General features: G+C 46.4%; 1 protein-coding gene across 1 annotated transcript in view; it reads left to right on the top strand.

Annotated features, from left to right (window-relative positions):
- PPFIA2 (PPFI scaffold protein A2) overlaps positions 1–27,789 on the top strand; it is a 2,034,471-nt gene that overhangs the window by 1,878,300 nt on the left and 128,382 nt on the right. Inside the window, exons 23-24 of the mRNA XM_078674230.1 lie at positions 16,411–16,611; positions 23,779–23,841. Coding sequence (XP_078530356.1) covers positions 16,411–16,611; positions 23,779–23,841 — 264 coding nt within the window. The remainder of the gene's footprint in view (positions 1–16,410; positions 16,612–23,778; positions 23,842–27,789) is intronic.

Here is a 27,789-nt window from a genome sequence, read left to right on the forward strand (position 1 = left end):
CAAGGAGCTAGGCGGAAACTATGTGAAAGACAGACTGCTACTCTGGATAGGAGGGGGGAGACATTCCAGGCGTTCGCCCTGAGCCGGGGACTGCCCAGGGAAAGTAACCTGAATATTTTTAATCTTTTTGTAAAATGTAAGAGGCCAAAACGTTTGTCCATGCTTCAGTAGGGGTAAAGGTCTCTCCACTGCACTTAGCGATGAGAACTCCCTTACAATCGTAAATATTTCTTTACTTTTGTTGGTAGCGGACTCAATTTTGGATGAGAATAATTTCTTTTACTCCTCAAATATTCTGTTAAAATGAGACTTCAACGCCTGTTTGTAGATTATTTTATCCTGGTTGTCAAAATTCTTATGCCACACCCTTTCTAGGCATTTACAAGATCTCTTACTATCCCTAAGGGCTTCAGTACACCACGGGGCAGGATGTCTTCAGGTCCAGACGTGTACTGAGTTGATGGTGTCAGGGGTCCAGTACAAATACTTATACCCAGTTGTGCCTTTGAAGTGTGGGAGACTTCAAAGAGAGACTTTTCAAGTGCACAAGGTGAGGCCCTTCTGCCCTGGCTCCAGACTTACTGCAGGGGAGTCTCCAGCTCTTTGTGTGGGGACAGGCACAGTCCTATTCAGGTGCAAGTGTCAGTTCCTCCCATCCTTCCCACAATGGCCCATGATCTTGATGATGGCCCATCACGCACACCTAAGCTCTCTTTTTGTGAGGCTGTCTAGAGAGAATGCAAAAACCCAGCTGTCAACCACCCACGATGTGTATTCAGAGACAGACAGAGGCACCGAATGGTTAAAACAAGAAAATGCCAGCTTTTAAAAAGTGGAATTTTCAGACTTTCAACTTAAAATCCAACTTTACCATAAGTTGTGTTGTAATTTTAAAATGTGAGTCCAGAGACACCAAACTCGAAATATCTATCTTTCCCCAATTGGTAATTTGACACACAAAATATAATAAGGAAATCCCAATGTTAACTTATAGGGGAGATGGGCCCTGTAGTAATTTAAGAGTTTTTACCCTGGAAATGTAAAACTTAAATGTACATGTCCAAATGTTTAAATACATTGAACCCTGCACTTGGGGCAAAGTTGGAATGACAGTTTAAAACAGCACACACAGGCTCTGCAATGGCAGACCTGAAACATGTTTAAAGGGCTTCTTGAGTGAGTGGCACAATCAGTGCTGCAGGACCACTAGTAACATTTAATTTACACGCCCTTGGCACATGGAGTGCACTTTACTAGGGACTTATAAGTAAATTAAACATGCCAGTTGTGGATATGGCAATGTTACCATGCTTTAGGGAAAGAGCACATGCACATTAGCACTGGCAGCGTGCCCAGAATTCAAAAGCCAGCAAAAATGAAGTCAGCGAAACAAGAGGTTAGAAGGCAAAAAGTCACATCAGGTCTACCAAGACCCCTTTGTTTTAATTTCAAAGTAGCTAGCTATTCCATACACATCAAACTTTAGTTGCAAAGTAATTATAATAGTGGTACTGCTCATGAGACTTATAGTTGTGTGCTCGGGGTTCCAGTATTGATCTGGCATGTCTACATTTTAATTATTAGGGTGCAGTGTATTATTGTAATCTAATTACAAAGCAATGAAGTCCATTCAAAGGGTTAATCACTGCAGTCAGAAGAGCACGTTTGACTGTTTGAAATGATCTGTTTTCACTTGAGAGTCTGTTAACCCTTTTTCACATCAGCTTCTAAACTCAAATGCAAATGACTGTGCCTGGAAATAGTTTTTAAGTGATGTAGTAGATTTCTTATAGCCAGTTAACACTCTTTGGGCAGATAAGACTACATTACTCCTATAATCCACAACCTCCATTAAATCCCCATCCTAGTCAGGAGTACTTTCCAAATCCGCTGCATCAGATAGGTACCCCTCCCTACATAGCACAGGGCACAGCTCCTTAATATCTCATGTGGCTCCTTTGGTTTTGAAGTTGAACAGTTCTTCTCATCGAACATCTAAAATTCAGAATATCAACTTCTTCGAAACAATCCTTCCCCACGGCAGCCGCTGCTACCTGTTAGAACTGGGAGTCTCTAGTTGACCAAATAGGGATCCTTGCTTCTAAGTCCGGGAAAGGGGATTACACTACTGGATAACCCCAGCTCACCCCCTTGGTAGCTTGGCAACAGCAGACAGGCTTATCTCAGAGACCGTGTGTTAAGCATTTGTGAACACATACAGCAATACAGTGAAAAGACTACAGATGGAAACCACACAGGTTATAAAAATAAGTATTCTTTATATAGACTTATCACAAGACCCAAAATGACAAAAATCCACAATACTGTACTCAATAAGAATTCTTCAAGATGGTAGAAATAGATTAAAAATAGATTATTGTTAGATTTGGGGGTCTCTAGTTGGCATAGGTAGGTACCTGTGACATATAGGGACCCTTACGCGTAGTTAGGGTAAGCGGGTAAACTCCTAACATAACCCCTGCTCACACCCTTGACTAGACACAAGGGTCTTTATTTGTCACAGGTACCTACCTATGCCAACTAGAGTCCCCCAAATCTAACATTGGTGGTCGGTGGTGAGGATTCTGGACTTGCATTTGTTACTCATATACAGTGATTGGTGAACACTATTAGTGAGTCCAGACCAGAAGATTTAAAGTTGCAATGACCGGTCTCACCAAGAAGGATGAGTTCCCAAAGGTGCTGAGGGCCTGGGTCAAAGCAAGGAATACCCCTGAGGAAGGGACTGAGAATGAAGATGGGCAGCTGGAGGGGTCATAGGGTCAGTTGGAGAGGAGAGCACCCTCCCCAGCAGGTAGCAGAGTCTCTGCCAAAGGTCTGTCCCCAGAAGAGCTTGAGAACAGGGAAAAGTGTGGGATGCACTAGATGGAGCTTGCCAAGCTCAAATTGGGTGAGCAACTGGAGCTAGAAAATAGGAGATTTGCCCTAGAGGAAAAGAAAAAACATTTGGAGCATGAAAAACGTTTGTGGGAGTTGGCATTGAAAGCAAGGAGCTTAGAAATTACTTCCTCTGGTGGCAGCTCACTATCAACGCCTGTTGAAGCTGGGGTGTATATTCCTAAGGATGTGGTGAAAGAATTTTATAAGATTGATGATATTGGGCAGTGGTTCAGAGCCTATGAGGTAGCCATGTCTTCCCACTGGGTCCCTGAGAGAGATTGGGGAGCAGGGTTGTGGGGGCAGTTCCTTAGTGAGGGGCGGGACACACTGTCAGACTTACCTTCTGAAGTCCATAATTCTTATAGCCACATGACAGATGCATTAATGTCCAGGTATGGTTTGACCCCTGAACTGTATAGACAGAGGTTCAGGAGTTGCAAGAAGATAGAGGGCAGTACCTGGGTGGGATATGTCACTTTCTTTTACAGAGCATTGGATGGTTGGGTGAAGGGCAGCAAAGTAATAATTTTCAGGAGCTCTTTGATTTGATTGCATGGGAGTACTTCTCCAGTAAACATTTTCCAGAGGTGCGCCAGCACCTGATTCATAGTAGGATGACTAACCCTAGAAAGCTTGCTGAAGAGGCGAACCGCTGGGTGAGCACCTGGGTCCACAAGGGTCACGTGGGAGACATAGCTAAAGGTGGGCATGGTCCCCAGCAGAGGAGTGGGGGGTACAAGGGTAAACAGAAGGAGTTCCATAAAGGGCCCCAAAGTAATTCCCAAGGGATCCAAGGGATCCAAGGGAAAGGTTCCCAGCCTCCCCCTGAGAGAAAGCAGATAACCCTGTTCACAAGAGACCCCTGAAGTGTTACAAGTGTAAGGACCTGGGTCATAAGGCGAATGATCCACGGTGCCCCCAGTTTGGAAAAACAGCACCCCCTGGAGCTCCACCCTGGCAGATGGCGAGTGTAGCCTTGGGGGAGGAGATTGGTGTCCAAGGTGGGTGGGGTCCCGCAGAGATGTCCCTTGTCTCTTTAGGAGACTGTGAGGTGGTCCCTGGGATCCAACTGCCCAGAAACACTAAGAAATATGGGCAGTGGGTGACCATCAATGGCCATAAGGTGGAGGCTCTTAGAGAAACAGGAGCCAGTGTGACAGCTGTCAAGTGTCACCTGGTGTCTCAAGCAGATTGTCCCTCATGCATTTTTCTGAGTTGTTGCCGCCGACAACACAGAGAGCAATTGCCCAATAGCTCAGCTTGGATATACTGGGAGAATGGTCTCCTGTATAGTGAGCCTAAGGTTGATGAGCCTGGGTCAGCCCTTGTGCTGGTGGTAACCCAGTGTTTCAGAGCCTTCCTACTGGGGCTGGCTCATGATGTGCCGTTGGCAACACATTTGGGCCAGGCCAAGATGTATGAGAGGCTTGTCACCCCCTTTCATTGGCCCCAAATGTGCAAGAGTTCAGACACTCATTGCAAGACATGTCAAACTTGCCAGGCAAGTGGAAAGAGTGGGAGGAAGCAGAAGGCATCTCTCCAGCCATTCCCTGTGGTCATCACCTCCTTTGAGCTGGTGGGTATTGACATTGTGGGTCCACTGGACCCCAAGACAGCCATGGGCAACAGGTTCATCCTGGTCTTGGTGGACCATGACACCCGGGACCCGGAAGCCATACCTCTGAGGAAAGTGACAGCCCCTGTGTTGGGAAGGGCACTGATGGGAATTTTCTCACGTGTGGGATTCCCTAGAAAAGTAGTGTCTGACCGAGATACACACTTCATTTCCAAGTATATGAAGTCTCTGTGGCAGGAGTGTGGGGTAACCTACAAGTTTACCACTCCTTACCACCCCCAAGGAAACAGGTTGGTTGAAAGATTTAAATGAACACTGAAAGACATGAATATGGGTCTTGAGGAACCTATGAGGCGTAAGTGGGACGTCCTCTTACCATGCCTGTTGTTTGCATACCGTGAGGTGCCACAGAAATCTTTAGTGTTCAGTCCCTTTGAGATTCTCTATGGTCACCCAGTGAGAGGAGCTCTTAGTCTGGGCAAGGAAGGCTGGGAGCAATCTCCCAGGAAACCTCCCCAGGATGTATATAGCTACATGCTGGCCTTCGGGGACCACACTAGGTGTTTCAGGCAACTGGCTGAGGTGAATCTGGAAGCCAGCCATGAGGAGATGAATCAGTGGTACGACCAGAATGCCACTCTGGTAGAGCTTCAGCCTGGTCAGAAAGTGTGGGTCATGGCCCCAGTGGAGCCCTGCGCGCTCCAGGATAAGTGGACCGGACCATTTGAGGTGGTGGAGCGAAAAAGTCCTGTTACCTACTTGGTTGCCTTGCAGTCTCCCAGGAACCCCTTGCGGGTCCTGCATGTCAACCACCTGAAGCCCCACTTGGAGCGGTCCGAATTGGGCATGCTCCTAGTGACAGATGCTGGGATGGAGGAGGAGACCGAGGGCCAGATGTAGGTAGGCTTTTACCGGGTGGTAACGGCCGAATTCGGCCGTTACCACCCGGTAAAAGCAATTTGACATGTAGGTCCCTGTAATTTACAGACTCGGTAAATTTACCGGTAGGTAAATTTACCGAGTATGTAAAATACCGAGTCGGTATCATTACTGATTCCGGACAATTGGTATGTAGGTGGGACTCTTCTGAGTCCCACAAGCAGTACCACATCGGTATTTTACCATCAAATACTACTTGATGGTAAAATACCGTTTCTGGTGTGCATGCACATGTGTGCATGCACACCTATGCCATATGACAGGCAGACCTGCCCTTAGGGCAGGTATGCCTGCCACATGGCACCCGAGCCTCTTTTGGGGGTGCCAGAGGATGTCAAAGTGACACCCCCTGCACCCTTGTGACAGTCGGTATTTTCCGATGTGGTAAATACCGACCGGTATATGCCCAATCAATCCTATGGGCTTCAAAGCCCATAGGAATGCATGGGCATTAACTGGTCGGTATTAACCACATCGGAAATTACCGACTGTTTCCGATTCGGTAATTGCACATCTGCAATTACCTACATCTCGGTATTTTTATTTTCCGACCTCTTAAATACCGAGTCGGTGTGACTCGGTATTTAAGAGGTCGGTAAATAAAAATTACCTACATCTGGCCCCAAGCCTCTTTCTGACCTCCATTCTGCAACAGAGCAAGATGGGTCAGTGGATGGTGCGAACCTCTCTTCCACCCTGACCCCTGAGCAACAGAATGACTGACGCCAGCTGCTGGGACAGTTTTCTGATCTGTTCTCCCTGGTTCCCGGTGTCACTGATTGGTGCATCCATGATGTAGACACTGGGGATAGTCTTCCTGTGGAGCACAAAACTTACAGGGTAACTGACAGTGTGAGAGCGTGCATCAAAGAGGTGGTCTCAAAGATGCTTATATTAGGTGTGATTGAGTCCTCTAAGAGCCCTTGGGCCAGCCCAGTGGTGTTGCTCCCAAAGGATGCCGCACCGGGTGCCACACCAGAACTCCGGTTCTTTGTGGACTACGGAGGGCTCAATTCAGTCACGAGGACTGACGCACACCCCATCCCCAGAGCTGGTGAGCTCATTGATCAGTTAGGGGCTGCACGGTATCTCAGCACGTTTGATTTAACATCTGGGTACTGGCAGATCGCCTTGACTGATGGGACCAAAGAGAGGTCAGCATTTTCCACACCAGATGAGCGCTACCCATTTCGGGTTATGCCCATTGGGATGAAGAATGCTCCAGCCACCGTTCAGAGGTTGGTCAACCAGGTGATGGCTGGACTGGAGGATTTCAGTGCCGCCTACCTGGATGACATTGCAGTGTTCAGCACCATTTGGGAAGAACATCTGCGCCACATCTGGGAAGTGTTGATGGCACTGCGCAAGGCAGGCCTCACGATCAAGGCAAGTAAGTGCCAGATCGGGCAGGATTCCGTGGTGTACTTGGGTCACCAGGTGGGAAGCGGCCAGGTGGCGCCCCTATAACTCAAGATTGATACCCTCCTGGCATGGGAACCCCCAAAGACTCAGACTCAGGTGAGAGCCTTTCTAGAACTCACGGGGTGCTACAGGAGGTTTGTCAAGGGGTATGGCAACAATGTTGCCCCCTTGACTGAGCTGACTTCCAGGAAGCAGCTCAAGAAAGTGAACTGGACTGACACCTGTCAGAAGGCTTTTAACACCCTGTGCATAGCTCCCATGCTTCAGGCGCCCAATTTCTCAAAATAATTCATTGTTCAAACGGATGCTTTAGAGCATAGTGTGGGGGCTGTTCTATCACAGATTAATGAAGAGGGCCTAGACCAACCTGTAGCCTTCATCAATAGGAGGTTACTTCCACGGGAACAGAGGTGGAGTGCAATTGAGTGTGAGGCTTTTGATGATGTCTGGACACTGAAGAAGTTAAGACCATACCTGTTTGGGACTCACTTCCGGGTTCATACAGACCACAGGCCCCTCTGATTATTAATTCAGATGAGGGGTGAGAACCCAAAGTTGTTGAGGTGATCCATTTCCCTACAGGGGATGGACTTTACAGTGGAACACCGCCCTGGTGCAGAACACGCCAATGCTGATGGTCAATCCAGATTTTTCCACCTTAGTGAAGAGAACTCCAATGGGGAAGGGTAGTTCTCCCCGCATTTCAGCTGCGGGGACACATGTTAGCCCTGGTATCACCTCCTGGGGAGGTGCCGCGTTGATAGCGCATTGCAGCGTTGTTTGCTTACTTCGGGGGAGATGATGCGTCGGTGTCCTGGATGCTTGCATAGGCAAGGGAGGCGTCTTCCCGACCGGAGGGTAGGTACCGTCACGAGGGCGCAGAAACCACAGTTTCGAACGATGTCAATGAAATATTGACCACCCATGCCGACGATCGGCTCTGCGATGATGTCAGCATCGGAGTCGATGCGGCACAGCAGGCATCGGGACGGCATTGCAAGTCGGAGCAGCACTCACGGCTATGGCAGGCTTACGATGTTGTTCGCTGGCGTCGATGTGGCACGGCGGCCGGCGTCGTGTCTACGTTGCAAGTCGGAGCAGAGCTCACGGGTTCGATGCAGATGACCACATCGCTCGCCGGCGTCGGTGTTGCAGAATTCCTTCTGTAGCAGCTAGAACAGCAAGTTCCAGATGCAGGTAAACAGAAGGGGTGAAGTCTGATATCCCTGAGACTTCAGTCAGGAGGCAAGCTCATATCAAGCCCTTGGAGTAATATTCTGCAAGATGATGAAAGTTCTTAAAACGTTCCTTCTCCTTTCCTTGGCAACAAAGAAACCATTGCAGGCCAACCCAGCAAACAGGACACTGGCAGAGGGGCGGTCCAAACTCCTGCATCTTCCTTGGTTCTTTTCCATTGCAAAAGGTTTGTTGTGTACCCAGAAGTGATCTAAAAAGTCTTGGGGTCTGGGTCTCCATATTTATACTAATTTTCCATTTGTTCTCTGAAGGCAGAGAGGCCTTTGCCTAGTCCAAACCAGTTCTGGTCAGTCCTGGAGCACTTTGTTGACAAGACTCCTTCTTTCCTTTCACAATGTAGGCCAGGGACATCATGCACACCACAGGAGGTGGAGCCAGCATTGTGGAGGGAAGGCACAGCCCTATTCAGGTCCCAGGTGGAACTCCTCCCACCAATCTACATGCAGATCTCTCTATTCAGCCCTGCACTGACTCACCCTGTCTCCTGGGATCCCCCAGCCCCTGTCACTCAAACTCCAGACAAGGAATACACAACCTAGAAGAGGCAGGCTTGGATAGTTAGGTAAGAATATACCTACTTTCTAAAAGTGGTATTTTCAAACACAGAATGTTAAAACCAACTTCACTAAAAGACGTATTTTATCATTCTGAGCTCAGGCATACTAAACTCGAATTTCGACCTAGTTCCCTGAGTCAGTTAGGATTATAAGATCCTATAATCAAACTGCCCATTCTGGCCTAGGGGAACAGGTAGCCTTGCTATAGTGAAAAAGGAAAATGGCTGTAATTCACTATTAGGACATGCTACACACACCGGGGCATGTCCTACCTTATACCTACAATGCACCCTGCCCTTGGGCCTATCTTAGAGGTGTCTGATATGCAGAAAAGGCAAGGTTTAGGGACTGGCAAGTTGGTGCACTTGCCAAGTAGACATGGCAGTCACAGACTGCACACAGGCTCTGCAATGGCAGGCCTGAGACACATTTTACAAGCTGCTTCTGTGGGTTGCACAACCAGTGCTGCAAGCCCACCATCAGCATTTGATTTACAAGTCCTGTGCACACATGGTGCACTGTACTAGGGTCTGACAAGTAAATCAAATAACCCAATCATGGAGTCACTAATTAGTACAACAATTTAATATAGGGAGCACTTCCACTGTGGCACACTGCGGTGTGTTCCCTTGTCAACCTGTCTTTGGAGACAGGGGTGGTTCCAACTAAGTGGAAGCAGGCGGTGGTGTCTCCCATCCTCAAAAAGCCTTCCCTGGATCCTTCTAAGCCCGAGAACTATCGTCCCATCTCGCTGCTGCCTTGGCCGGCGAAGATAACAGAGGCCCATGTCAACTTGGCCCTGTCTGAGTACCTCACACGAACCAATGCCCTCGACCCCACACAAAACGGCTTCCGTGCTGGTCACAGCACGGAGACCGCCCTTCTTGTGATGGTGGAACATCTCCGTGCGGTGATGGATGCTGGACAGACGGCGGCGCTGATACTGTTAGATCTCAGCGCCGCCTTCGACACCGTCTCTCACAGCATCCTCCTGCATCGGCTCGAGGAGATAGGTGTCGGTGGACAGGCCCTGCAATGGTTCCGCTCCTACCTTGGCGATCGTTCCTTCTGTGTCTCCATCTCTCCCTTCAAGTCCAACTTCCAACCACTGGCCATGGGGGTCCCACAGGGATCCTCGCTGAGTCCCACGTTGTTTAATCTCTACGTGAGACCGCTAGCTGATGTCGCGAGGCAGTGGGGCCTAACTTTGGTCTCATATGCCGATGACACACAGCTGGCGGTTACTCTCAGCGGGGACGCGGAAGTGGATGCCCCCAGGTTTCAGGATGGATTGAAGGCGGTGGCTAGCTGGTTGACAGGGAACTGTCTCCAGCTGAATGCCACTAAAACAGAAGTTATGGTTGTCGGCAGGGGAGCGGAACTCTGGGGCGACCAATGGTGGCCATCTGAGCTGGGACCATCCCCGGCGCCGGTTTTGGAGCTGAAAAATCTGGGAGTGTGGATAGACTCCGGCCTGACTTTCGTGGGGCACACTAAAAGAACAGCGGCTTGCTGTTTTGGTCTGTTGAGAGGCTTAAGACCTGTTCTTAAGTACTTTGATGCCCCAACCAGACAGCTTGTAATCCAGGCTACTGTCATCTCTCGCCTGGATTACGCGAGTTCCCTTCTCGCCGGGGCCAACCAGGCCGAACTTACTCGACTACAACGAGTACAAAATGCCGCAGCCAGGGCAATTGTCGGCCTCACTAAATTCTGTTCGGTCGCGAATGTTCTTCGTTCCCTACACTGGCTCCCAATACGGAAGCGGATTCTTTTTAAGATACTCTGCCTCTCTTTTAAGATCGTGAGAGGCATGGGTCCTGAAATTTTGTCTGGCTCTCTTTCCCTTTACGTCCCTACTCGCGCTCTTCGCTCCCAGGGCCAGGCCCTGGCTGTAGTCCCCAGATACAGGCTCTGCCGCATGGGCGGCCGTTCCTTTGGTGTAAAGGCGGCATCAGCTTGGAACTCCCTCCCGGTGGAACTGCGCCTGTTAGAGGATCTTATGGCTTTTAGGAAAGCCCTGAAAACATTCCTGTTTTAGTTTTTTACCCCCAGTCTGTGCTATGTACTTAGAGTGGTCCTCTTTGGTTCTTTTAGATGTGTTATGTTTCTTATGCTGTTTCCTTGTCAATGCGCCAGGACGCTCCTTAGCTGGAGTAGCTGTGCGCATAATAAAAACCTATAACATAACATAACATCACATAACTTAGTGCCCAAAGCATCTAACCAGCAAAACAGATCAAAAACAGAGGAGGCAATCAGTAAAAAATGGAAGGAAGACTCACGCCAATAATGCCAGGTCTAACACTACCTAAAACTATTTATCTCACATGGTTGACCCGTTTCTCAATTTTTAGCAAACAAATCAAGGCACAGCCATACCTGCCAACTTACAAAATCACTTCACCGTGTGAGGAGGGGGGCCTTGGAGTGGTGGTGCCTGGTGCCAAGAGCTATCCAAGAGGCACTATGCCCCTCACCAAGCTCCTCATTCCCCCCTCCTCCAAAACAAAAAGGTTATCGAGGCTGTCGCTGATGACCTGGGGTGTTTTGACACCTTTTAATGGGCATCTGCTGTTTACAACCTCCAAAAACGAGCTGGAAATCGACTGTGTACAGTGGTTTGCTGCTTGTTTTCTCTGCCACCCTGTGATTTCAGCAGCTCGCCGGGTGACCATGTGAAGGGAGCGAAATTATGTGGCACACGGTGATAGTGTGAATTGGAAGCTATGGCACAACTTTCAGAAAAATCCCAAGAATAAACTCTATGAAGGGACCGCCAAATATAAAAGATTTTTTCTGCATATTTGTTTCAAAGTTACCTACACCTTTACACATCTCAAGGTAATCCTTCACAGAAGGAGATATTGGAGGCTCTGGAAAAAATAGTAAAATATGTCAAGTTTAGTGTGATTTTTTACTTATGTTCTGCTAATTTATTCATATTTTGTAAGGCAGTTAATGATTATTGTGCATTAGCAAAAAAATTCTTGTTCTTTTCATTTCATTGATGCTTTCTACAAATAGTACTAATTCAAAGTTATCCATAATAAAGAACCACTGACATCTTTATTTGTGATAAATTGAAACAGCCAAAACACATTAAAGGCCCGCTAAGAGAGCATCTGAAATGTGGGCAAATAGGGAGTGCTGCAGCAGTGTGAACAGCTTCCCTCCTAAACTGTTTGGGTTATAGAAATAGTTCCCTCCTCCTTCATCATCCCCTGCCTGCTCTAATTAGGGTGACCAGATTTTCAGATGGAAAAGCCGGGACGGGCACAGACTTAGATTTAGAGCAAAATGTCCTATTACACCTCAGGGTATTATATAATAGATAGCTATATAGATAATTTGCTCACCAAGCCACCCCAGTTCAGACATGGCCATATGCAAATCAGTCTTGACCCTGTGCTCATGGGAACAGTCCAGCCCGAACTGCCAAGCCATATCTTTCCTGGACCCGAATCAAGCATCCTCCTGATTGACACGAGGCAGCACAGCATGAGGGTCTAAACAAACCAACTTATTTCCCTGGTTTCTAAGAAGGCCGGTTGAAATGTGAACCTGCACAACACTGTGATTAAAGTGCAGTTTCACCCGACCCGAGTTTTATGAGACAGTGTCGGGGACCCGTGACAGTCCTTCAAAAACCAGGGCTGTCTGGGCAAATCTGGGACATCTGGTCACCCTAGCTGTAATAGAGCTGCCATTGCACCGATTGCTGTCTGGATTCCCCCACTTGTTTTTGATGAAGGGAAGCCCAATGAGTTATTGGGAGGGAGGGGTGCAGACAAACACTGACCACTTCTGTTTGTGTAAAAGACCGCTTTATTGAAACAGTTACACATTACAACATTTCCTGGCCAACCGCCTTACAAAACGAAAACCTGCCTATACATCCAGAGAACTAGCCCCTATCCTATCCCCACTCCTACAATCCCCCCCAAAAAAGCCCACCCTGCAGCTAACTCATTAACATTTCCAAATAGAATTCCCCCTAGAGCCTATGAGTATCTATATGAACCTGTAATTTACCAAACGCCTACAATGAACCTTTAACTACCTGCCTACCCTCCTCTTGAACATGGATCCCCCACTGGCAACGCTAAGCAACTTCTGCAAACTTCTGTCAAACTTTTCATGCCCCGATAGCACCTGTTCCAAGCGACAGTGTACACAACATCCCGCCCTTGTACATCTGTCTCAACACCCGCCCCAAAATAGCCAGCCAAAATGTTTTGCCCCCCAAAAACCCTATCAATAGGATCAGGAGAGAGGGACAAAGAAAACCACTCACTAGGACTACCAGCCACCAGGTGGCCTGAACCTAAAATGGTGGCTGGTAGCCCAAACTGGCCCTCTAAATAAGCGCTGGGCTGTGTTTGCGCTATAATGTAGCCCAAGGCAAAATGGCAGTCATTGGACTGCACAACCCACCCAATCAGGCCAGGGGGCAGACTTCCCTCTGGTCAGCTGCCCCTCAGACCCCCTTCAGAGGGAGTGATGCAGACAAACACTGACCACTTCTGTGTGTGGAAAAGACTGCGTTATTGAAACAGGTGCACATTACAAAATTTCCTGGCCAACCGCCTAACAAATTGAAAACCTCGCTCTACATCCAAAGAACTATCCCCTATCTCACCCCTACGATCCCACAAACATCCCCACCCTGCAGCTAACTCAATAACTGTACTGCATTTCAAGATTTCCAAATTAAATTCCCCCTACATCCTATGAGTATCTATAATGAACTTGTAAGTGATCAAATGTCCTAAAATGAACCTTTAACTACCAGCCTACCCTCCCTTTGCACATGGCCCCCCAACTGGCAATGCCAAACAACTTCTACCAACTCCTGTCAAACTTTTCATTCCCCCGCCCTCCAGATAAGGAGGGTTGTGAAACTGGACCCCTCCACTGGTGGGACGTCCTTTTAAGGGACGGTACATAATAGGAAGACCACTCGCCGTAAATATGATCTTCCCCCATTTTGTTGCCCCCATAGTGTGCTGCCACACATCTGAATCCAATTTTCCCCATTTGGTTTCCAAGTCCGAAGCCAATTATGCCCTAAACTCCTTGTCATACGGTGCCTATGCGTACCCACTGCCCCGTGATTTGGGCCTTCCGGATACTGGGGCCAAGGAGGTTGTTTCCGAGCCTTTGTGTGTTGGTCACATCAGGATCCCTTGCCAATTCCAGGCGAACTGGCTGGGCCCAGTCCTCTCTTCACCTCAGCATGATGGAGCCACCCCCAGCTCTACGGAGTCTGCTTCGACACCCCTCTCCTGCCACTGAAATCAGGACCGGTGTGCTGGAACCCCAGGACCCCATCCCCACTGCCTCTGGGCCCTAAGATGCAGTCTTCCCCTGCCCAGTTAGCAAGAAACTACCAGGGGGCACCCCTAATATGCTCCCTCCCACAAGTGGCCAACTCCCAATGAGGGTAGCTATGACCACGGGAACATCCACATCCACCCATGCCTCCTCCCTCAAATCCTCCTCTCTGTTGCTCCATTCCAGCATGGTTGCCACTAGTGCAGAAGCTTGACACCTCCTGACCCCCCATGCCCTGCCTGGGGGACCTCCTCCCCCTTCTGCACCTGTCTCGATCCCCCCAATGCAGGAACCCACCCTTACCTATAAAATCATCTAAGCGGGAAACCACGACCCCCCTCCCTGCTGGTGTCTCCTCAAAATTGCCAAAAATATCCAACCCAGCCAATCTGGGCTGTCATCTCCTGCCTCTGACCCTCCCTCCTCCCAATTGAGCTCCATTCTCTCCCTCCCTCTCTTGCTATCCGAGAAGTCCCTACCTCTCTCTTCCCTGCCCACTTTTGCTGGCTGCCCAATTATCTTACCTCCTTTGCATCCTCCCCCCCACCTGGCCCTGCCCTCAACCCTCTCCCGGCAGCTACAAAATCCTCCAGCGGGTTCACTGAGGCCTTGCGCCTCCTTGGACCCCTCCCAGCCTCATGTGCATCAAAGTCGGGTGACTCCTCTGATGCAGCCAGCTTTTTTCCTTTTTGCATACCTGCAGCCCTGTATACACGGCCAACACAGGATGGGCTGCCTCCCACAGCTCGGCTCTCTTTGGCTCCGCTGCGCCCCTTGCTTGCATCACACACGAGCCTGCAAGCTGCCATGCCTTCCAGCATAATGCTCCTCACACGCAACCCTCGCCACCCCCCAACGCAATCCCGGACATCAGAGAGGGCTGCACCCCAATAGGCCTGGCTCCCACCCCCAAGAGGCCACTTCCCTGATACCAGAGCGACCGCAAGCTCTCTCCTATTGGGGCACTGCCCCCGATGCCTGTCCTAAACTCAGCGGAGAACACGCCAACACTGCCGCCGCCATCCCCGCAGAGGCCCGGCGAGGTGGGCAATCTGGGCAGAGAGATGCCTCCCCTACCACCAGATCCATTCTACTGCCTGCCTCAGAAGGAGCATCGCCTCCACCACCAGCATTTTACCATCAGACATGGTAAGTGCAACAGCTAACTGTATTCACCAGAAAGCGCCGTAGAACCTATCGAAGTGACAAAGAGCAGCAAAGAAAACCACTGATAAGGACTACCAGCCACCAGGTCTCCCAAACCTAAAATGGTTGATGGTAGCTCAAACTGGACCCCTAAATAAGTGTTGAGCTATTTTTGGGCTTTTATGCAGCCCAGCACAAAATGGCAGTCATTGGACTACACCACCCTTCTAATCTGCCCCAGGGTCAGACCTCCTTCTAGTCAGCTGCCCCCCAAGTAAAGTAAAAAAGTTGAACAAATGTGTTTTTCTTTTCTTTCAATGATTGGGCTTTCCTTCTCTAAAAGCAAGGAGAAGCGCCTAGATAGGTATCTGTGTATTGGCAGCTCGTTGAGAAGAGGAACAGGGAGCACCACGGGAGAATGGAAGTGGTGATATTTGAGTGCACTTTAGCGCTGGATATTTGGACTCCCTATCACTTTTTTAAAATTAGTTTTATAGTGATGCTTGGCATGTTAACCTTTTTTTTATTCAATTTGAATTAATCGTCCTCTCCAGATGCCATATTAAAAAAAATGATAAGATGACAGACTGATGGATTTTAAAAATAACATGAGGTCTGCAAATTGCATTTTGCACTGAATATGTTTCTTTGTGATGTCACTTACCATCTGGCATCTTTTACCTTTATGTGGTCCTTAAGGTGCGATATATAATCATATGTTGCTCTATTTTATATGCAAATCTCATAATGGCAGAAATACCGTTTGGTACCCAAAGGTGTAGACATTTTCAAAGGCAAAATCATTCCGAGTTAAATGTGTGCTCTTTAGGAACTGCAATCCCATAAAAAGAGGCACACAGCTGTGCCATTTACAAATGCACACCTTCGTAATATAACCAGAAAACTGTACCATTCTAGGTTGATTTTGCGTTCATTCTTATTTTCTTGTCTGATGCTTTTATAGGCAATTGGGTAAGGAAACCTTGAAAGTCATAGCATAAGAAGAAATGTTCTATTAATATTGTCTTCAGTTTTATATCAGAATTCCATAAAGTATTTAAATCTGTACAGTAAAATACATGCTTCCATAACACATTTAACCTATATCGGAGTCTTTTGTCCTAGTTGGAACTGTTTCCTTACTCTAATTTCAATCTATTTAAAAACATTTTAGGATTTGCTTTGTGATTGGGCTGACAGGTAAAATGAACACAAAATGGACTTCAAATTTCTGTAATAAAGAAGTGTTGTTTTTTTTCCTTCCACATCGAACAGCTGTGGCTGGGGATGCCCGCCTGGTATGTAGCCGCCTGCCGTGCAAACGTCAAGAGTGGGGCCATCATGTCTGCGCTGTCAGACACGGAGATCCAGAGAGAGATTGGCATTAGCAATCCTCTTCACCGCCTGAAGCTCCGGCTGGCCATCCAGGAGATGGTATCATTAACCAGTCCATCGGCCCCTCCCACCTCTAGAACAGTGAGTTACTTCCTGTTGTCTGTCCTCTGTGCACCTTTGGGAAAGCATGAATGGCACGAGCTGAAGCGAGTGAAACTGTGGCAGTGTACACTTTCAAGGTCAACCTGAATTCTTCTGGACGAAGTTGCGTACGTATAGTCTGTGACCTCTTCTCACTGATGACGCCCTGGATTGATTGGCATCCAATACAGGATTGTTACACAAGGTTATGCTCAAGGGTCGTGTTTTTCACTATAGCCTTATAGCCTGCCGTAGCGGGCTATACCGGCTATTTAAGGCCCGGTGCAGCGTTAAAGGCCCGAGCCGAAGGTGAGGGACTTTAACAAGGCAGAGGGACTTTAATAGCCGGTATAGCCCTGCTACGAAGGGCTATAAGGCTATTAGAACATTCTGCAAATAAAACAAAGCCTTCGGGGAGCGCGAGGGGATTGAAATCCCCTCAGGCTCCCTGAAGCCTTTGTTCACAGCCAGAGCTGTGAACAAAGAAACATTGGAATGTTGGCGCTCCGGGCTTATACCAGCCAGTATAAGTCCAGAGTACTCCATTATTTTCAATGGAGCTACCAACATTCCAATGTTCTAATAATCTTTAGATCAAGACTACAAACAAATGTAAACCTGAAATGTGTGCAGCTAAGACTTGTTCTTAATGCTTATTTTTTTTTCATAGATACAATTCTTCCCATTTCATTTTTCTCAGCTATTTCAATGCTTGAATTCTGAGTGTAAAGTGTCTTTGGATGTGTGCATGTTGAGGGAACTCGGCGTGCAGTCACGTCAGGCATTCTATATCAGTTCTGATTAGCAGGTGCAACTGACAATAGTAATAGTTTCTCACAAAAGAACCCTTTATGTAGGGGATTTAAAGTAGCCCATGTTTTATGTCACATAGTGCAACTGGGATACGCTTTCTCTCATACTTGAAGAATGGGATGTACTGTGAAATATGGGTACCCAGCTTTTTCACAGAATGCCACTCCTTTCCCCCTAATAAGGATAACTGGAGCATTCTGTTATTGCCCATTGAAAGTGCTGTGGATTTCTCTATCACATCACAGACTTTGCAACACTCTGAGACAATGAGAAAAACTTGAAAATAGGGTGTTAAAAATATGCATGCACAAATATGAAAAGTCTGCAGCTCAATCCAAACAATTTGGGCCTCATAACTATCTTGTTTCCACCAAAGTTCAATTGTTAAGAATAGTCAAAAACCCCATGTAAATTTGCGGGGAGGACTTGGAATTACCAAATCAACTAGAGGATGTAGCCTTACGGCTATTGCGGTCGACCTCGAAGCTGGGGAACCGAGTTCGAGTCTCGGCAACGGCGCTCAACATCCTGCGATTCTGGGCAAATCACTTACTCTCCCTGTGCCTAACAAAAATGAATATGTCCTATAACTAAACTGGTGCTAATATAAAGCGCTCTGATACCCGATGTCTCGGGTCTAGTTTGTACTATATAAAACGCCCAATTCTTTTTAAATTCAAACGTATAGTTTCACATTTATCAGTGGACCCTCAGGATTCCTTTTAGAATACTTGCTAACTGCCACTTCATGTCATAACAAGCCCGACTACAATAAATTCACAAAAGCACAAAAAACAGCACTTTTTTAACCCAATTTAAATTTGCTGTACTGATCACGTGATGAGATACCACTGTGGGGATGGTTTGTGCACATTATCAAATAACTCAATCATTCATTCATTCATTCATGGGACCCAAATAACGTTTTCTCCAGAGGTGAACTCTTACTAGTTGCACATAATGAGGCCCTTAGAATCAATTATTATATTGCCAAGTAGAGGTAGCAAACACAAACCTATAGACTCTAAATGCACAGTATTGTAGTGGATTTTGTGCAGTGTAGATTTTAAATGGCACACAATTCTGGTGAAGCTATGATTCTTAGAACTGTTTCCAAAGTATGACAAAAACATTCTGGGTGCCTCAGGTGCCGTCTAGTTAAGATCGCACACTGTCATACTTTCCTGACAGGTACCAACTTTCTTCGATACAGGGGTAAATATAATCAGCTTTCCTATACCTACTGAATTAGTATGTTGAACTCCGTATATTGGAGATAAAAGACCATGAAAAAGCCCTCTCACAGACGAGAACTAACCATATTCCCCGATTGGAGATCTTAACCTCACTCTACCCCCAGAAGACAAGATAATCTATTGGTAAATCTGTGATGCAACTAGCTTCTCCTACCTGCATTTATTTTTATTTTTTTTGCAGAGTTTTATATAGCGCGAACTAGACCCGAACTGAATCAGGTATCAGAGCGCTTTACATAGCACCAGTTACGTTACATGAGGACTCGCATTCATTTTAGGCACGGGGAGATTACGTGATTTGCCCAGACTCACAGGAGGTTTTTGGCGTCGTTACCGAGACTCGAACCCAGATCCCCAGGTCTGAGGTTGAGCGCCCTAGCCGTTAGGCCAACTCCTCTCCCCAATTGCTTGCATTGCTTAGGTGGAAAGTTTAACCTGGTTGCCTCGTACTTCTAGGGAATAATGGACATTTACTGAGATCTATGAGACGAAGAAGAATACAAGATTAACATACATGGCCAATCTTCTCTGACCTTCTTGCGATCATGTCATATTAGAAATGGAGCATCTCCTTCCAGATATCAAAAACATTACATAAGTTGAAAATACACTTTTTAAATAAAGGGCCTTCCCATACCGCTCATAAGCCCACATAATCTCGCCCACAATGTTAAATACATTTATATTGACTAATATTGTAAAAATTGTGTACTAAAAGTAACTTTTTAAATTATTCACTAGTAAAAATGTTGTTTATTACAGTTGATGGCGTTAGCAGGCACACATTGAACCTCATCCTCCAAACTCCTAATGAAATTATATTGATTTTTATTCGTATTAATGTAAGACATATGGATCCGAGGATAGTCCTGATGACCATGTAAAAGTCCCTGATCAAATCTCTCCACAGAAAAACATCTTGTTGATACTTGCAATACAGTATGGAGGAAAGGAATGATGGTTAATGAGAGGAAGCCATGCTGTGCTGCCAATGAATACTGACTACAATTCATTCAGATCCAACCCAGTCTTTATTGTGCTGTGCTAGCAATATTGCATACATTTCTGATTTGAGCTTAAAAACAGAGAAAGTTCATAACCGCGTCTTGTTGTTCAACATAAGAGGATATTTATTGATCCTACTGTCATATTAGGGAATATACATGGAAGGTGAATATCTTTTTACAGTTATCTTTTCTCCTATAGTTGCTGTTTCGAGATTAGGAGGCGTTCTTTTTACAGTGGTATTTTTCTTTCCAGAGATGAAACCCTAAACGTTTATTGGAGAGCAAACACAACTACAAAGCAAATGTAATTTTGAAAGAAAGCCTAATCACTTGACAAGGGTTCTAGTTTCATATACGTTAAGGGCTTTAATATTTAAAAAGAGGTTTGGAAATGTCTTCTCTCATTAACCCACTTAGCCCACTATGGAGAAACTGGCCTCTTCCAAACCACCATTCCATGCCCCATAGGTTTTTGCCTCAGTTGTCAGATGATGACACTCTCCCACTTCTATCATGCAATGACTCTTAGTGTGTCTCCTATGACTCACCAACTAACATCCCAACTATCTCCTCTGACCCTGGTAGAGAACCAAGTGTTAACCTTAGATCTGTGAAAAGGGATAACCTACCTCAGATCACCACGTCTCACCTAGAAGCGGTAACAACTAACTCACACATCAAATCAATGCTTCTCAATTGCAGATCAGCAGTGAAACATGCAGCGGATATCTCTGAACTCATCATCACGCAAGATCAAACCTCCTGATTCTAACTGAAACTTGGCTCAATGACTCCTCCTCCACAATTCTCACGATCTTAATCCCTCCTGAGTATGAAATTATCGGATGCGATAGACCTGTTATAACTGGCGGGGGCATTGCTTGCATCCATAGCACAAGCCTCATGTTGAAACAGGCTCAAAACCCTATGATGTGCTCCTGTGAGCAACTAGTCACCAAAATCTGGAACAATGGCAAGATTGTCTGTGAGATCCACATGATATATTATCCACCAGGTGATAATTTGCTCTTCATCAAGCAAATTATCGAGTCCATTACCTCATGCTCGGACCAACACCCCAGCCATATTTTCCTCGGGGATTTTAAGCTTCACTGGAATGACATAAATGATCCCATAGTATGCTCCTTCAAGGCTTCCCTCTCCGACCTCAACTTCACCCAGGCCTGTAATGGGCCCATGCACAACAAGGGCGCAACACATGACCTTTTCATAGCTAAAGACAACACCATACAACTTGATGGCATTATACCCTGTGACTGGTTGGATTATCACCAAATATCTTTTCACATCCTGGAAAGGGTCCTGGTCAGACAAGGTCAACCTCTTAAAACTAAACAGCTGGTTTGTAATCTGAGAGACATCAACATCAATGATCTAACATCCATATATAGTAGATTTCTATTTTGCAGTCTCTAGTTGTGTTTTACTATTCAAGTTTGTATTTACTGTTGATTTAAAAAATAAATTGAGTTTTATATAGCGCGAAATAGACCTGAGTCAGTTATCAGAGAGCTTTACATGAGCACCAGTTTTGTTTCAGAAGGACCCATTCATTTTTGCTAGGCAGGGGGAGATTAAGTGATTTGCCCAGAATCACAAGATGTTGAGCGTCTTCACCCAGACTCGAAGCCGGTTCCCCATCTCTGAGGTCAACTGCTCTAGCCATAAGGCTACATCCTCTCCTTTACATTGAACATACAACATAGTACTCTACATGATTTATACTTTGTTGAAATAATGCAAGAATCACTTGCTAGCGGATTCAAATGAGCTCAGAAGGGTTCTGAAATCTAGTGTCTGAAAATCCCTATTGTGTTAGTATGTAAAGATATGGACTAGCAAATTATACTAGCTATAGTTTGAAGTACAGTTTGGGTTTTTCTTTGAACAGATGTCTCGGAGTTTTGGAACCCATAAAACACTGAATACTCTGAGAGTTGGGATGTCTTTCTTTGAATTGGTTCAATCCTTTATATATGTATTAATGTTTTCAACAATATTTACCTCCAGAGTCACACAGGCTCCCATTATGAGTTGGTGGGACCATTATCGCCAGAAGGTGGGCTGGGGGAGGGAGGATACTGTTCTTGACAATTCTGAATGGCTAGAACAAATAGTCCTGTGCACACGCAAAGGGTTCGGAACGAACCCAAGAAACCACCAGTCCGTGCGGAAACGAACCCAAGAAACCACCAGTCCGTGCGGAAGCACTACTTCACAGACATACATAGAGGCGGCTGCACCCGACCGTCTTAAGCATTCTCAACTGGATGCAATACCACACCAGGATTTACTTTCCTACAACCCGTACCTGCCGGGTCGGAATAATCACCGGCATATCGAACCCATGACTACATAACCGTTGAAAGCCCTGAAGAGTCACGGGTATAGTACCCGCGTGACTAAACACGTGTCGGCTGGTTATTTGCTTTGTTGTTATCCTTTCTATCAGGAAGGCTAAAAAGATTTCATTTTTTGAAAAAACAACACTTCAGATTTGTCTACCTTGTTTCATTGAATGCGGTTATTTTTGTTACCATGAGTATCATGACCATATCTTAATCTTTACGTGTGCACAGGACTATTTGTTCTAATCACTGAGTGAGCCCCTGTCACTCCCTACAGAGGTTTTAGGGTCTCCTCTGACCTGTAGCACCGCCATATAGTTAATACTTTTTATCAATCACTTACCGCTAACAGCACAGGCGCCAATCTTCCTGCACACTCAGAAACCCTACACAGAACCCTCAATTATGAATGGCTGGCTAGTCCCACACCAGGATTAGCAGATGAGGGAACAGTGAACATGGTTTTACTTAGGGCGGATCTGTAAAACTGCAGGTGAAAAGGGCGGGGCATAGGAGCAAGACAAAGCTACTACCCACTGGAGAACAAAGCGGTCATTGCCTCTCTTCGTCTCCGATCATGCACCAACACTCCCAGACCCACTAATAATTACCACCTGCTTTCTGGGTACATGTGTATTTCCCATTCTGGGGACAAAATCTTGTCATGGCTGAGTGTAGGTGCAGTGAAAGCATCTGGAATTGAAGAAACTAGGCCCCCATATTCATGCACCGAATTCCAGACAGCTACAATGATGCCAAAGTGGTGCACAGAAATGTAGACTTTTTTTGTCCTGTTATTTCTGCAAAAAATAAAATGACTACCGATTGATTGGAAATTGTTATGCATCTATATTTTTATTTTACAATCATAACTTTCGTTACACTCTTGAATTGTTTTGAGGGGGAAAAATCTACAACTTTCCAGTTTCAAAATAGCGAGGAAAATGGTTTTAAACTTCGCTTACAAATAAACGGCAGGTCCATTTTCAGCACCAAGCATCAAAAACATTGATAGTTCGCCAGAAAAGCCACTTTGAATCATAAATAAAGGAAATGTAGAAAACTATGCACATTTCGGGTGTGCTAATATTTTGGAAATAATGGGAAACTTTGTTCATGTAAAATAAAGTTCACACAGTCCTATGCAACATTTAATGTCTATTGAAATAACCCAGCTGCATGCTAATATATTAGTATTACTAAGGCTATGGTCGTCCATAAAAATTGATTTAAAAAAACTACAGAAGACTGTAAAATGTTTGTTATGCCTCTCTTCTTGTCTTGCAAAGCGCCACGTATCTCACAGCGTCCAATAGCGTGACATCATTACACTGTTTCTTAGTTGTGGCATTGCTTATGGATATTTGTTTGAGATAATCAAGTTGAGAAGTCTTGGCAAAATGCAAAACAACCGTTTTAAAAAAAATGATATGTATGTTTATACAGAACCTTTGTGTACCGTAATAAGATCAACGCTCACGTGATGTTCAATGATGTTTCAAACATCAGCATGCATAAACAAGCAGCCAGAAATCGAAAGACAGTTTTCACTGTCGATCGCATGAAGTATATCAGAATGCATAGTGTTGTCTCAGTTGTGTCATGCATAAGGTTGAGCTCGTCTTGATGCTGTGCGCTGTTAACTTACAGTGGTGCTGCCTTTCTTCTTTACCACTGCTTACCTTTGTGGATTCACCATCTTCGACTGGACTCTGGCTTTAGCCCTCAGGTAACGTGTGGCTGACTCACGAGGAAATGGAAACTCTTGCAGCCCCTGCCAAAACGGTTAGTCGCCTTTCATTTAATTTCTAAGCAGTGAACCATGTAAATATGAATACATTCATTTTTAAAGAATATCATTTTCTTCACTGACGTGCAGTCTCTATTTCATCTCTTGCACTCGCTGTCCAGCCTATTGTCTCTTTTACCCTCTGTTTCTCAGGTATCCGTCCCTCTCCCCTCCACTTCCTATCTTCTCTCGCGCTTCCAAATCATTTTCGGATGCCCTCCCTTATCTCAGAAATTCCTTCTATTGTTGTCTCTCCTACTTATTGTCATTCTCCGTATATCTTCCCAGGGTCGTCCTGGGATGGAAAATAGGCCCGACCATCAAAACATAAAAGTAGCCCCGGTATGCGAATCAGAAAGCTAAAACAGTGTCTCCCATTCTGAAATCGAAGCAGTCGTGGTCTTGTAAAGTCATGCCTGTGTAGGTATTTTGCAGGGTATGGGAGACTTATAACTAAATTAAATATGCCAGTTGGGGGATAAGCCAATGTTACCATGTTTTATGGAGTGAGCACTTGCAATTTAGCAATAGTTGGCAGCGCAGATTGTCCTAAGGCCAGTAAAAAACAAAATAAGCAAAAATGGAGGAGGAAGGCAAAAAGTTTGGGGGAATACCACCCTAAGGCTGACAGGTCTAACAGTGATGTCCTTGGGTGAGATCCAGATTAATGATCTCTGGTCTCCGGCGGAAACCCACCTCCATATCAATTTGCTTGAGTTGTGGTCAATTGACTTGCTGTTGAAGGCCTTCCTGCCCACCATTATGGGATAGCTGGTGCAAGTTCTCACAGACAACACTATCACCATGTGCTACTGCAACAAGCAGGGCTGGGTGGTGTCTTGGGCCTGGTGCCAAGAGGCCTCTGGAGCTGGCTTTATCCTTTGGGGTTTTCCCTTGCGGTACAGCTACTGGCAGGATCTTCAAACACCAAGGTGGATAAACTAAGCCCAAAGCACTTAGCGGGCCATGAATGTCAGTTACACCCAGAGGTGGCACAGCACATCTTCCAACAGTGCGCAGAACCCTGGCTCGATCTCTTCTCTACCACTGAAAATAAAATGTGCAATGTCAGCACATGGGCACTGGAGGTCACAAGAAGGCTCTCAGAGATACATTCTGCCTAGAGTGGAGCACTGGATCTCCTGTAAGACCTCCATTTACTACCTCTCATTCCCAAAGTTCTGAAAAAAATCCTCCTAGTGGCTCCGACTGGGGCAGTAAAGCTCAGTGTCCAGAACTTCTGGGCTTGAGCATCACCCCTCCAATCAGACTGTCGCTTCGGCAGGATCCTCTGTCACAACAGCAGAGCAGGGTCTTGCACCGAGCCTGCACAGCCTGCATCTCCATATGTGGAGATTTCCCAGTGACATTTGCTCTCCTTTGATCTTCATTCTGAGGTTGTCAATGTCATCGCCACGCCACGGCCATGCCCAACTGCTACAATATAGCACACCGGTACCACATCAACAAACAAGGAGGTGGACCCGCCATCATTCACAAAGAAACCATCCGCTGCACTGCTGCTGCAGATGACACTAACCCAATCATGGAACCCCTCAACTTTCCATCCAAAACAGATGACAAAACCCCCATCAAGGGCACTATGTACTACAGACCTTCAGGACCATCCCCAGCTTCTGCAACGCCATCTCTGATTTCGCTGCACCACTAGCCATCAATATCAGACTTAACATCTTTCTCAGAGACCTCCATTTTTACCTCAATGACTCTAATGATGCCAACACAGCCAACCTCTTCGAAAGCATGAAGAACATCAGTCTAACCCAACTGGTCACCAACCCCGCCACACACAACACCAGACACATGCTCAACCCTATCTTCACAGCCAGCAACAGAGTTAAGTACATTTATGTCCCTGAACTCACCTGGGCAGACCACTCAATCATCCACTTCACTATCATACGAGCCCTCAGCCCTGACACCAAGCAGCCCAGCACCCCACACTGCAGCTGGAACAAGGTATCCAAAAGCCAATGGACCAACACCCTTATCACCTCCCACCTGGACACCTCTACCAACCTGGAACAAGATATCATGAACTTCACCACCTGGATCACTGACTGTGCTGACAGTCGCCCCCATCAAACTCACCAAGCTCAAGAGGTTCACTAAACATGCCAGTTGGTACATCTTGGTCCTGAGAACCACTAAACACCATTGCAAACAGCTAGAAAGAAAGTGGCACAACAGCAAGGAGTCATAAGACCGCACCACCTTCAAGACATCACTGAACCACTACCACCACCACCAACTGCTGAAAGAGACGAAAAAGAAAGCCCTAGCTAACCGCGTCAGAGCCAGCTCCAACCACATCAAAATCATCGTCAGCATCATCAAGGAGTTCTCCAACCTGTCAGCAACCAAAAACATCATCACCCCTACCCAAGAATTCTGTGACACCTTGTCGGACTTCTTCCACAACAAGACCTCCACCATCTACAAACACTTTGAACCCAACCTGATGCCTCAGACATCCTCAGCCTCCACACTCCCACAGACACAAACTCCAACCACCAGATCACCACCTGGAACCAACTAACCACAGAGAGCACAACATCCATCATGCACTCCGTACACTCAGAAGCACCCACGGACACCTGTTCCCACCACATGTTCAACCTCAGAAACAGGACTATCAGCGACAATCTTACTGGCATTTTCAACACTTTCATCACGTTGGCCACTTTACCAGATGAATGGAAACACGCTGAAGTCAACCGCCTCATCAAGAAACCATCCACCGATCCCAAAGTGCTCAAGAACTACCGGCCCATCTCTTTGCTCCCCTTCCCCATCACAGTCCTCAAAAAGGCCATCAACCACCAACTTGCGGAATACCTGGAGAGCAGCAATCTTCTGGATTCATGAGATTCTGCACAAACCATAGCACCATAAACCTTCTAGTCAAACCACTTCATCAGATCAGAATCCAAGAGGATGCCCTCAAATGGATCACATATTTCCTCACTGAAAGAACCCAAAGAATCCACCTTTCACCTCGGAACCCAAGAACATCATCTGTGGCGTCCCCTAAGGCTCATCTTCACCCCTACCTAGTTCAACCCATCCATTACCCCGCCAGCCAACATCGACAGACCCACAGACAGAACATCATATTCTATGTAGACGACACTCAACTCATCCGCTCTCTCTGTCTGAAGACTCATCCACCACAAGGGCCAATTTCCACATGCACATGATGAACATCACCAACTGAATGCAAAACAACTGCCTCAAACTCAGCACAGACAAAACAGAAGTGCTCATCTTCAAAAACAACACCTCCCCATGGAACGACTCCTGGTAGCCTGAAGAATTTGGACCTTCACCTACTCCCGCAGACCACACCAGGAACCCCGGCATCATCCTAGAAATCAAACTCACCATGAAAAAACATATTACCGCTGTTTACTCCACCTGCTTCCTCACCCTTCGCATGCTCCAAAAGATCTTAAAATATCTCCCTGTCAGCACCAGATGTACTGTCACTCAAGCCCTCTTCACAAGCCACTTGGATTATGGCAATGCTCTCTATGGCAGAATCACTACTCACCTCATGAAAAGACTACATGCAATACTTAACTCGGCAGCCAGATTCATCCTTGACCTCCCTGAATGGACGCACATCATCTCACAGCTCAAGAAACTCCACTGGGTCCCTGTCTAAAAAATATGTCAATTCAAGACTCTGACCCACACCTACAAAGCCCTGCACAATCATTGGCCAGCATACATCAACCACCAACTGAGGTTCCATCAACCATTTAGACACCGGTGCTCTACCTCCTTCTACCTCGCCCACACCCCTGCATCCGCTGAAGCAAAAGTAGAGGAATCTCTTTCTCCTACCTCTCCACAAAGTCCTAGAAGAGCCTCCCCCTCAGGATATCGAACTCTCTTCAAGAATTTAGGAAGGGACTCAA

The sequence above is a fragment of the Lissotriton helveticus genome, chromosome 1_1, assembly GCF_964261635.1.
Source record: "Lissotriton helveticus chromosome 1_1, aLisHel1.1, whole genome shotgun sequence".
NCBI classification, from domain to species: domain Eukaryota; kingdom Metazoa; phylum Chordata; class Amphibia; order Caudata; family Salamandridae; genus Lissotriton; species Lissotriton helveticus.